Source organism: Pelodiscus sinensis, chromosome 16 (genome assembly GCF_049634645.1).
Source record: "Pelodiscus sinensis isolate JC-2024 chromosome 16, ASM4963464v1, whole genome shotgun sequence".
In the NCBI taxonomy this organism is placed as follows: Eukaryota; Metazoa; Chordata; order Testudines; family Trionychidae; genus Pelodiscus; species Pelodiscus sinensis.
In genome coordinates, this window is record NC_134726.1 from 34097914 (window position 1) to 34110683 (window position 12770).

General features: G+C 57.2%; 1 protein-coding gene across 2 annotated transcripts in view; it reads left to right on the top strand.

The window, feature by feature from the left end:
• Positions 1 to 1884: 1884 nt before the first annotated feature.
• The window catches only part of LLGL1 (LLGL scribble cell polarity complex component 1), a 68087-nt gene continuing 57201 nt past the window's right edge, over positions 1885 to 12770 (top strand). The window contains exon 1 of one of the 2 annotated variants that reach the window (XM_075899767.1): positions 1885 to 2138. In XM_075899767.1, coding sequence (XP_075755882.1) covers positions 2058 to 2138 — 81 coding nt within the window. In that variant the 5' untranslated portion in view covers positions 1885 to 2057. The remainder of the gene's footprint in view (positions 2139 to 12770) is intronic. The other variant, XM_075899770.1, reaches the window with a different exon arrangement.

Consider the following 12770-nt stretch of genomic DNA (forward strand, 5'->3'; position numbering starts at 1 on the left):
GTAGCAGGGCTGGGAGCCCTTCAATGTGTTTTTACTTCAAAGCCTCCAGCCCCCGACAACTCTTAGGGGAAGCCAGTCCCCAGCTCCACCCCTTCCTCCCCAAATCTCGCCCCTTCTGGGGGTGGAGCCAGCCCATGACCAGAGACCAAAATTCATTAAGTGGCCCCCCTGCGAAAATTATTGCCCAGCTCTGGTATAGACCATCACAGTCTTCTTCTTAGCAGGCTCTGCATGTATGACAGAAGAGGAAGCCATGTGTGCGCTCGTCAGGGAGGGGCTGGTGGGGTCCTGGGGGAGGAAGCCCCGCAGAAAGTGGCGTACTGGGGAGGTTGATATTCACATCAAGGTCTGCTTCTGCCAGCAGTCCCACCTGGGAGTGGCTTCACTGAGCTCAGCAAGATGAGGGATGCTACACGACGAGCAAGAGGTGGCACAGTTGGGCCAAAGAGTGGCCACACTGGGCCGGACCTATGGGCCTGTTAGCCCAGTGTCCTGCCTTCTGACAATGGTCAGGGCCAGATGCCCTAGAGCAGTGGTCTCCAACCTTTTTACACCCAAGTCTCAGAACAGGTGAAGATCTACTGCCCCGCCCCTTCCTTGAAGCCCCGCCTACATTACATGAGGAAATCTAATGTAAATGTACTGCGCAGGTGCGCAGTTCAGAGAGGGCTCAAGAGCTACTCTTGGAGCCCCTGAGATCTACCAGTAGATCGTGATCTACTGGTTGGTGACCACGGCCCTAGAGGGAAGGAACACAACAGAGCAATTATGAAATGATCCCTCCTCTGTGAGGCAGGCCCAGCTTTTGGCATCAGAGGATAAAGAGCATTTACCACATGGGATGTGTCTCAGATCATCTTGGCTAATTGCCACGGAGGGACCGATTCTCCATGAACTCATCTAATTGTTTCCTGAACCCAGTCATACTTTTGGCCCACACATCCTCCCCTGGCAAGGAATGCCACGGCTGACAGGACACTGCGGGAAGAAGTGCTTCCTTATGTCTGCTTGGAACCTGCTGCTTTATTCCTTTCTTCGGGAGGCCACTGGTGGTTGTGTTATGTGAAAAATAACACCGCTCTGCCGGCTTTCCTCACCCCATTCATGGTTTACAGACTCCCCATCCCCTTAGATTGTTGTGTGTGCATGTGCCCCCCCATTCATGATTTTACAGCCCCCCCCCAGATCCTCTTAGTTTGGTCCCATTCATAATTTTGCAGCCCCCATTCATGATTTTACAGCCCCCCCCCCGAGATCCTCTTAGTTTGCCCCATTCATGATTTTACAGCCCTCCGAGATCCTCTTAGTTTGCCCCCATTCATGATTTTACAGCCCCCCCCGATATACCCTCAGTGTGTCCCCATTCATGATTTTACAGCCCCCCACCCCGAGATCCCCTTAGTTTGCCCCCATTCATTATTTACAGGCCCCCCATTCATGATTTTACAGTCCCCCCCACCCCCGAGATCCCCTTAGTTTGCCCCCATTCATTATTTACAGGCCCCCCATTCATGATTTTACAGTCCCTCCCCACCCCGAGATCCCCTTAGTTTGCCCCCATTCATTATTTACAGGCCCCCCATTCATGATTTTACAGTCCCCCCCACCCCGAGATCCCCTTAGTTTGCCCCCCCATTCGTGATTTTACAGCCTCCCTCGGGGTGTGAGAGAGAGAGAGAGAGAGTGTGTGTGTGTGTGTGTGTGTGTGTAAAACACAAAAACTACATCTCCCAGCCACCCCTGCGCCGCAGCGCATGCCCGGAGCGCAGGACGGACTCGCAGCCGCCGAACGCTGGCCTTTTTCTCTCCCCCATTGTCTGGCTCGCTTCTCCCCCCCCCGCCCCCTCCCCCGGGGTCGCTGATTGGCTCGGCCGGGCGTCGCTCCCCCCCCGCCTCCTCCTGACCTGCCCCGCCCCTCCGCTGCGCTCCCCTCCCCTGGAGCCCCGCGCGTCCAGGCTGCGGGCTGGCGGCGCGGCCGGCCGGGTGCATGGGGGAGGCGAGCCCGCTGCCCGGCTGCAGTTGCAGGGACCCCGGCGCCCCGCGCCCCGCCCGGCACCATGATGAAGTTTCGGTTCCGCCGGCAGGGGCACGACCCCCAGCGGGAGAAGCTCAAGCTGGATCTGTTCGCCTTCAACAAGGTGGGGGCTGCAGGCGCGGCGGGCGCGGGGTTTTTTGGGGGGGGGGGTACGCGGGTTTTTTTGGGGGGGGGGCACCGGGCAGTAGCAACCTGGGGGGCGCAGGGTTTGGGGAGGGAGCCGGGCAGAAGCAGCAGCCCGGGGGGGGGGAGGGAGCCGGGCAGCAACAGCGGCTCGGATGCACCCACTTGCAGGCTGGGTGCTGGGCGCTTCTTAGCCCCCCCCATCTTTGGTGGGGCGCCCCCCTGTCCAGCCGGGAGGGGGGGTTGCGCCCGCGGGCCGGGGCGAGACGTGGCTCGGGGGCTGGAGAGGGGTCGGGCTGGCTGGGATCCGCACACTGAAGAGCCCGGCCTGGGGACTGCTTTGGGGACAGCGCCCCCCTGCCCTCTCCCCGGCTGGGCCAGGAGGGGCCGGGCTCCAGCTGCGGGGGGCGAGCCGGGCTGCGTTTGCTCCTCTTCTGGGGACATTTGGCATCGCTTCCCCCCCCCTTTTCTCGCGGGGTGGGGGGGGCGACTGGAGTTGGTGGCGCGGGTGCTTTTGTGCCGTGTTGCAGAGCGCAGCCGGGCTGAGGAAGGGACCCGACTTGCCTTGTGTCTCCTGCCCGCACCATTGAATTTCGGGTGCTGCGCCCCCCCCCACTCCCCCATGCGGCGGAGCCTTCCCCAGCTCTTCCTTGGGCCAGCCCCCTGCCTGTGCCCTGCACGCTCCGGCTAAACAATGGGGCTCTACTGGGCTTGAGGAATGCGGACTCCGGGGAGAGGCAGGGAGCGGATGCGAAGGGCAGTTTGGGCAGCAAAACCCGCTGCCCGGGGTGGGTAGGGACTGGTTCGTTTTCAGGGACTCCGGCCCGCAGACACGGGTGGAAATGGGGGGGTTTGTATGGAAGGAGATGGAACCGGGATGCAGATCCGCACCTGAGGTTTGATCCTGGCGCAGCGGCCTGGCATTTTGGCACCGAACCGCTGCACCAAGTTCGGATGCAGCTGGGCAAAGGGGGCTTGGTGCCCGGAGGAGCGGGGTGCACGCTGCCCTTAGAAGGGACAGAGCCCCCCACTGTGATTTACAGCCCTTTTCATCCTGGACCTTTGGCTCTTGATTGTGCAGGCTTACTGAGCCCGCTGGGGTCTTTAAACGAATGTCTCTGGGGACCGAGGGGAGAGGGATGCAGAAGACAACCAGGGGGTGGCACTCTGTGGACAGCTGTGGGCATATAACTGACCTCCTGGTCCTGCCTTTATGGCCAAACAGGACTCTGGTCCTTGGCCTTCAGGCCACAAACACAGTTTGAGGCAGCCCTGAAGAAATGCTGTGAATGCGGCTGCCCTTTTGCATCTCCGACTGGGCACCTGTAGGGGCTCCTCAAGCTCTCTGATCTGGGAAGTGGAGGGGTCCCTCCCCCCCCACACCCTAGTGGGTATCCCCTCAGCACAGCTGTGTGCTCTGGGGTCTCCCTGCTCACTTGGATTCCATCCAGGAGGCTGCCCTTGAATGCCTCAAACCTTGACACCGTTCCCCTCCTGGCGCTTGCAAACTACGGGAAGGGAGATCAGCCCCCCCCCGCCCCCATCGCTTGTTTAGCTTGGGCGCGAATGTGGCACGATCCTGCTGAAGGAGCCGACTTGCTTTGTAGAGACATCTGTGCTCCCGGCCGCCCAGGCTGCGGGATGGCTGGAGGCAGCTCGGAGCCGAGGACTCTGCCCGGCCTCGCTCTGTTCCTTTGTGCCCCTTTGTGCGGTCCTCACCTCGGAGAGATTGCAGGGCAAGCGGGAAGGGGAAGCTAGTGGAGGTGGTGATTTGGCCACTGACACAGGGCAGGTCAGTGTTGGAGCTGGGGATCGAATCCAGGGTTTGAGTCCCTGGAGCTCTGTCCGCTGGTGCCTGCATGTTTCCAGGGGGCGCCTGTTGGCCCCGTAATGGAGACAGATTTGGACCTTAGTCGTGACGATCTTCCCTGGAAAAGCTCGTACTGGGTCTGAAATGGGGATCACGTCTTGGGGCTTGTCTTGTAGGGTTGGGTGTAGGGGTGTGTGTGTTTGGGGGGGGGGTTGGCATTCTTCTTTCATGGTGTTAAACTGTTCCCAAAGCAAGGTAATGCCTAATGACGCAGGGGAGGTGGAAAAGCAAGCCCTGGGCACCTACCTGGCCAGGCCCCCTCTCTGGCTTGGTGGTCGCTTGCTTCCCATCTCTGGCTGTGTGACTGGGCTGCTTTGCACACGAGTCTCACTGCAGACCCGGGAGTCAGAAGGGTGGAGCCATGCAGATGTTCTCCAAACTGTACGTTTCAGGCTTGCAGATGTCACTAGCACTTGTGTCCGGTAGCCAGTTGCCTGGTGGTTGTTGTCTGACTCCTGGGTCTGTCCCATGGTGCAGGAGACAAGCCCAGAGGATTCTGGGTTTTTGTTACCTTGGATCTGCTGTGGATTTCCAGTGGATGTCAAATTGGGAAAAGGAGGCTTTTAAGTCTGCACTTGAGACGTACAGTGACGGCGACTGTTTAATCTCCTCCTCTTAGTTGTACCAGGGATTTAGACCGTCTCCTGTTTATCTCCTGAGCCGAAAGAATGGGCCACCCCCGAGCATTTCCCCCAGCAGCTTTTCGGACGTGGCTGGAATATCTCTGGCTATTGGTGGGGTGCCAAGCTCGGAACCTCCTGAGTCTTCTGCAGGACCAGTTTCCTTTGCTGCCTTCACCTCTGTAAGCAGCTCTGGCTTTACGGTGACTACGTGGCCCCTGAGATGAGCAAAATACTGGGGACCAATTGACTTGCAGTCGGGTTTCCATCTGCCTCGAAGGAAGGATCTGGGGTAGGGATGATAAATTTCAATTAATCAGCTAATCAAGTAGTCGATGGAATTTCCATCGACTACTTGATTAATCGTTAAGGGGGGCGTTTGCTGCCTATCCTGCTGAGCCTCTGCCTTTCCTGCCCCCATGGAGACAGTGCTGGGGGAACCAGCTTTTAAGCCAGATCTCTGCCCCCTCGCCCCCAGCACCGACTCCTGCCAGCTCCCCTTGATGCCTGATACAGAGGCAGGAAAGGGAGGGGAACGAGTAGTTGAGGAGTGACTCGACTACCCGTCAGGTAGTCAACTAGCTGCTTACATCCCTAATCTGGAGGAAGGTTTGATAAATAGCAACTCAGGAAAGAGGCCATGCTCTGGAGCGAGGGGATGTCTGTAAATGGCCAGTTGTGTGGCTAGCGACAAGTCGAGCTTTGTTGGTCTGTGGGGGAAGGCCCATTGTGCTCCACGTTCAATACGGGGAGTGTTACCCCGAAGAGGAGCAGGGTCTGAACTGATTGTAACGCCCATTGTGGTGCTTCGTTCTGACAGCTGTGAGCAAATATCAGCACCGGCCCTTCCTGTTCACATAGGCGGGCTAATGGGCTGGAGGCCTGGAGCTAGCTATAGAATTCCCATGTCAGCAGGGAGCTAGCGGAGATCGTATAGATTGGCTTCATAAACAGATGCACAAGAGACATCTCGGGTGCACTGGCTGCTCTAGATCTTGTAGCTGCAAGGGATTGGGTTTAGATCTGCCAGGGTCTCTGCCGGGCCAACCTGGCCAGGGATGGAATCCGATCTGGTTGCATTAGATGCCACGCGGTCCATGTCATGCCCAGACTCTCTGCCTCTGCAAACTGGGGGGAAACCAGTCTGGCCCTGAGTACCTGTCCCCATCCCATGGCAACCTCCCTCCCCAAAGAGGAGCCTCTGCTATGCACCCCAGGAAATGCTGCAGTCAAGTTGCACAGCCAAGCTAAATACAAGAAGCTCTGTGGTCCATGCAGCTGGACTCTTGGCCTAACTTCCTTCATGTCTGGGGCTGAATCGTGAAATCTGCTGTTCTCTCCAGCCCCTCCGAAGAACAGTCAAGGACTCTGTTCCCTGTAGGACTGAGATTAAATTTCCTCCCTCAATGGTCTGGGATTTCCTGAACTTTGAACCTTTTTTGGGGGGAGGGGAGGGGGAGTACAAACATCTGCATTGCTAGTGCACGGGGCCCTGTTAGTCACCCTGGAGACCTGTCCGTTAACAAGTAACGGGGGTCACTTCACACCCTCTGCATGGTGAGGGGTTTGGAGCTGGATCCCCCCAGATGAAGAGCTGTGACGTTCTGGGTGAGGGTTGCAACCTGCAGATCTGCCTTCATTCCCGCTGCATCCTTCCTGAGGCTCCTCGCGGGCTCTGGGCTCAGAGGGGAGAAGGGCTGTGCCTGCTGGCAGTCGCTCCTCTAGGGGCCGGACCCAGAGCACGGGGGATAAAGGACTGGGCTGGTCATCCCTTACAGACATCTGCGAAGGGATCCAGATGGCTCCGAGGACAAGCTCAGGCACCCACCCTAACCGGCTCAGACAATCAGGGAGCTTCTCTCCTCCCGCCACCCTGACATCACTTGGTGTTTACAGAACCTTTGTGTTCATGGTTAGGCTGCAGATGGGAATAATCCCCATGCTGCTCCTGGAGCAGCTGCAATGCTGAGCTAAGTGCAGGCAAGGGGGTGTGTGGGGCTACATGGGATGAACTCTCTTGTAATCGAGGCAGATGCCAGTTGGATTAGGGTTCTTGCTAAGTGCAAAGGAGGCGGAAGCGTTCGTCCTTTCCTAGCTCTTGCTAACGTTCGTCTCGCTGCTCTAAAGGGCTGGAACTCAAAGTGGGGTGAAACTTTTCAGTCCAATAATTTATTGGCCCCAAAATGCTCCGGGCAGCCGAAAGTGTCTGGCAACGCAGTGACCGTTTTGGGCTGCATTGAGAATCTCACCGCCGTTCGTTGGGACACTCTGCGCACCGGGTGTCACTTTCCGCGCTGAAACTTTGGATGTAGAAATGGAGTTGGATTTAAAAAAAAATTAAACCGAAAAGGAAACGCAATTGTGTTGGGCAGGGGGGGCAAACCAAAACATTGAATTAAACCCCAACCCGTTCGTACTGACGTTCCGGGTTGGGTTTGGCCCCAAAGGAAACCTTTGTTCAGTTCTGCCACCCGGCTGAAAAATCAGCTTGCTCACCCTCAGCTGGAAGGCCGAATGTGGCTTTTGCTGTGGAGACGGCAGGTCATGGAGACGTTCATTCACTGACAGTCCCTCGGCTTCCTCTATCAAGTCAGAGATGAGTCCGGGTGAGACTTTGTAATCCAGAGTTCTCTTGTCCAGCAACACCCCTGGTCCGGCATTGTCAGGGATAAGCCGGCGGGCCGGCTGGGGCCAGGAGTGTTTCCAGACTAGGGGGCCAAGAGAGTGGAGCCCCAGGTGACAGTGCCCCCCCCAGGTAGTGGTGGAGCCATTGGGGAGAGCTCCGGGTGGCAGAGCCCAAAAAGCGGAACCGCAGGGGGAAAAGCAGAGCCCCCTGTTTGTGGGGAGAGCACAGAGCTGTGGGGAAGGGAGATGGGAAGCAGAGGTCCCTGCCCGCCCCCCTCCTATGGGGGGAGCAAATCCCTTCGCTGCAGTGGGGTGGCCGGGAGGAAAAGTGGGGCTCCTGGCGCATTGACCACCATGGTCCGGCCAATTCCCTGGTTCGGGACCTCTGAGGTCCCTGAGGGTGACGAACCTGATGACGTTCGATCTGTACGCACCCGGGTGCGGGTTAGAAGGGCTTTGCCTGCCCTGGCGCAGCTGTGGCTGCCGCCTGCTTGTTGGGTGCGGGACATTTTTGGTTCATTATGCCCCATATCTATTCGAGGCAGCATCTTTACCTAATCCGTACGGTAAAGAACGGCTCCCGGGCAGCGACGGAGCCAAGAACGGCTCCCGGGCAGCGACGGATCCTGGTTCGGTGTCGGGATGTCCGTGTGTAGCCGACTACACGATTCACCCACAAGCCTGGGCTTATTGGTTAATCCTATCGAGGACACGCATTTCTGTATCAGAAGCAGCAAGGGCGGGGGAGGCAGCTTCCCTCACGGACTGGCACTCGCCTGCCACGCTGCACTGCTGCTTCTGACGTGGGGGCCAGGAGCGCGCTGGCTGCCGGCCCTGCCCTCAGGGGCTATCGAATAATCGTGAAAGCACTGAAGTTGGATGCGGCTACACGATTTATTAGATGAATCGCTATCTGCCGTCTCTAGTTCAGTCGGCGGAGCGATGCTCTTCCCAAAGGAGCTAGCGCTGCCTGGCCCGGTGGCTAAACTCTTTTAGCCTCCTCCAAACACAAGTCTCACTCGGACCCCTCGGGGGGGACTTGGTGCCTCCCTGAAATGTGTAACTGTAGATGCTGGAACGGGGGAGAGAACGGGTGGCTTGAAGGGTGGCATCAGAGGGGAGAACTGGTTAGGTCCTCTAGATTGTCATGGACATAAGAACGGCCACACTGGGGCAGACCAAAGATCCATCTAGCCAGTGTCCTGTCTGCTGACAGTGGCCAATGCCAGATGCCCCAGAAGGAGGGAGCACAACAGGTAATCCTCATGTGATCCCTCCCCTGTCTCTCACTGCCAGAGAAACAGAGGCTGGGGACACCATTCCTACCCATCCTGGCTAATAGCATTGATGGGCCTAACCTCCATGAATCTATCTAGCTCTCTTTTGAACCCTGTTAAAGTTCTAACCTTCACTGCATCCTCTGGCAAGGAGTTCCACAGGGAAACAAGTAAGTGGGAATGACCTCCTGAGGTCTCTTCCAGCTCTGATTCTATGATTCTATAAGTGGCTGAATTAGGAGGGTTCTCTGCTTTAACTACTAGGCTGTTTTGCCAGCAGAGAACTCAAGTACACGGGTTGGGGATGGCCAGCAGAGGACACCCACAAGCGACTCGCAAGCAGCGAGTGACATTCACAGTCCTCCACACCCACTCCCTTAGAGAGGAAGCATCACCCACCCTCGAGGTTGGGAACAGCACCGCAGAAAGGAAACTGACGTGCCCAAGGTCAGCTGGTAGCTGCTCTAGCTTGTGTCATGGAAGAGAAGGGAGCCCACCACCTCCCCGTCACACCTATTGATCTGCTATGGCCCTTCTTGTCGCCTTAGGTCCTAGCTGTAGCCACGCCTCCCCCTCCCCAAGTCATGAATTACTTTTACATGCCAGTGGTGCGCCATCACGTGGGGATCCGGAGGAAGTGACTTGAGCACTAGAGAGGTTTTCTGCTCCCTTAGGGATGTAACCAGTTAACTGGTGGCCAGGCTGGGCTAGAGAGCGCCCCCACCTCCCCCCGTGCCTGCGGGATCCCAGTTAAGGGGTTAAATGTAACATTTAACCTAGGGCTATTCAATTTCGATTCATCAGCTCATCGAGTAGTTGATGGAATTTCCATCGAGTGGTCGATAAGGGGAAGTGCTCACTATCCAGCTACACCTCTGCCTTTGAAATGTACAAGAGCCACAGGCGGCTCTTGTACATTTCAACAGCAGAGGGGCAGCAGTTTGAAACCCAGCGAGTGGGGACTGCTTTGGTCCAATTCCCTGCTGCACCTCTGCCTCCCTTGCCCCTCCCTCTGCGGAGTCGGTGCTGGGGGGAGCGGCTTTTAAGCCACTTCCTCCCCCCGCCCCCCGATGCCTCTGATAGAAGCAGCAAGGTGGGGGGAGTGACTAGTCGAGCCTACGCTTATTGGGTAGTCGACTCGTCACTTACATCCCTGATTTAACCCGTTAACTGGTGCAAGGGGATTTTGCAGCTCTCTCCTGAAGCTATCGTCCAGATGACTCCAGCAGCAATGGTGCTCCTCGAAAGGCCGGCTGACTGTGGGGAGCTACCTTCTGGGCCCTCTTCTCCCGTTTGCTGGGGACGGATGCAAAGGGTGGGTGTGGCGCGGAGATTGCAGCTCATCCCGGTGCACTCACTAGTGCCGAGACTGGCGCACGAGCGGCGGAAGAGGGGATGCCTTGAGGATTGCGTGATGGCCACTTGTAAGCAAGAGCCTTAGAGGGGACTGTGGCGGAACCGCACTTCGTGCCTCTTCCTCTCCTTCTGATTTTGGAGGTTCGGAGTGATTGTTGTGGCCAGTCACGGATCCCCGGTCGTCCTCTCAAAAGACTAGAAGCGGCTAGAAACGCAGAGTCTCGCTTTCAAAGACAGGTCGCTCCTGCCTGGGAGAAGGCACCGCCTCCCGCCCAAAGGGAGCGGGCTGGTGGCAGCGGCCCTGTGCCAAGACGCCAGCTCGTCGGCGGTTGGCTGGACAAGTCACCGCAGAGAGCAAGTCGAGAGTGGATCTAGCTGGCCGCGGGGAGACGGGCCTTTGTATGAAGCCAGGCAAGGCGAGCGGGGGAGGCTCGCTGCAGGCGTGCGGTGATGCGCCACTGACTATTGCTGTAGCATGTGGAGTCGTTCCCGTCGGACTCCCCTTGGATGTTGCGTTACGGGTGCGGTGCAGGCCGGATCTGCTTGAGCAGGGGTGGCCGGTGAACTTTGGCAAACAGCCTCCCGGCATGTAATGCCTTGTCCTGCTGCCGAGGGGTTTTCTGCCTATGTAAGAGGTTGGAATATTCAGCCCTCCTGCTAGTTCTGCCTAATACCTTCCAGCGCCCTAGGAAGACGCCCCAAGTATCGCAGTGGTGCTCAATCTTCTTTCATTCACCGGGAACATTTTTGTTGAAGGGGGGAGAAAAAAAAACCTGCTGGGAACATTATTGTGGCCCCTTTAATTTAAAGCGCTGGTCCGCTCCCCTGCCACTTCCGCGTACGTCAGACGCCGGGAGTCCATGTACGTCAGGCGCCGAGCCGGGAAAACAAATTGCTGGCCAGCCCAGATCCAAGTGCTGCCACTCCACCCAGGAAGACAGGTTGCTCACCGCTGAAGTATTGTACCCAAACAAACGCACGTGCCCATCCCAGGTCCTGTACAGGTGTAGTCAGAGCCCTGGGATCTAATCGAGCTGTCCTGATGTCTGAATTCCGTACCAGCTGGTTCCCTCCCCTGGCTGGAGAGTGGGAGGAGCCGTCTGCGTGGCTGCAGGTGAACTCGCCCAGCAGAGCCTATTCGGAAGGGATCGGGTGCCTTCAGGAAAATGGGGACGAGCCAATTGGTTCGTGTCAATGAGGAATTCCGCAGCTGGGAATGAGACAGCAGGCCCCACCCGCTGATTGCTTCCTGGTTGGCTAGTTAGCCCAGGACAGTGATTAAGCTGATATCGGAGTAATTAAACCAGGGTGAGACGTGCAGCAGCATGGCTGTTAAACAGCCGCGCGCCTGCAGTACTTCGCTCACGTAATTGGTCTGCGGAAACCCATCAAAACGGAGAACCCACACGGAAGGGAAGAGCGCTGAACAGCTGGTGCATGAAATAAAAATAAAGTGTTTGCTGCTGACGGCTGGTAATAAACCAAATCTTCAGCTCCCAGTGGGAAAACCAGGGGAGGCAGTTGGAGAGGCGGGAGCATACGATTTTGGGAGCCGGGGGAAACATAAACTAGCAGATGGCTAACGTCAGTGTATGTGTGGTAGGGGGTAAGCTGCTAATCCGCTGCGGCTTGTCACTCGGGGGACAAAAAGGAAGGACTAAATGCATCTGCAGTACATCCTGCTCTCGGCCGAAAGGCAAAAGTTGCGTCCTGACCTGGCAGGTTGATCTGGGAATACTCTGTGGAGTGATGTCTTAGCTGTCATAGCCAGATATAAATCCCCGAGTGTGTTGCAGTCTTTTGTGCCTCTCTTTGCAGGTAGGGAAATTAATAACCATTTTATAGAGGGCGTGTGGACTAAGTGACTTGCCCAAGGTTGCACAGGAAGTCTGTAGCAGAGCAAGGAATTGAATCAGGGTCTTCTGGCCAACCACTGTGCCATTCCCCTGAGGAGGAGTCAGAGAGGCAGCCTCTAGTTAAAAAGGGTATGTAATTCCCTCTATATTTCAGCTGGGAGGACCCCTGTGTAGACTCGTGAAATTCTATAGCCCTTGACGTAGGAGATTGGTGAATGTTGCCCTCCATTCACCCCTTGTGATTGTGCAGTGTCTTGTCAGGGACAATGAATTGCCTTGTTTGGGGGACTTGGGAAAGCTGGATTGAATTCCTACTGCTCATGCTGACCTTGGGCACGTCAGTTTCCTTTCTGTGGCGCTGTTCCCTGCCTCGACAGCGGGTGATGCTTCCTCTCTGAGGGAGTGCGTGCTGAGGACTGTGAATGCCCCTCGCTGCTTGTGAGTCGCTTGCGGGTGTCCTCTGCTGGCCATCCCAACCCATGGGTCTGAGTTTTCTGCTGGCAAAACAACCTAGTAGTTAAAGCAGAGAACCCTCCTAGTCCAGCCACTTATTTGCTTTGTGACCTTGGGCATGTCACTTAGCCTTCCTGGTGTACCCCACTTACAGAATGGAGACCTACAACCCAGAGGGGCGGGGTGCAAACGGGTGGCTGCCAAGCACGGAGACCCTTGGATGGAAGGTGCCGAGGCAGCTCGGGTCTAGCTCCAAGGAGCCTGAATTCCAGACCGTAGCTTCACACTCAGTGACCCTTCTGGCTTGCTGAGGTCACAGCTCCTGTCCCCTCCTTCCTCCCGTGGGCTGCAGCACAGCGCGGGGCTGAGGGCCGTGCATGGTACTGACTCCGTCCTGCCGGAGGACCACCACTGGCGCTCCAGTTCAGTGCTCTCTGGTCGCTGTCTTGCGGGGCGGGATGGAAGATACATGCATCACCCGTGCATGGCTGCTGTGCCCTGCCGCTCTCCCCTTGATACGGTGGCCGACACCAGGGCAGATCCCAGCCCCGGTCC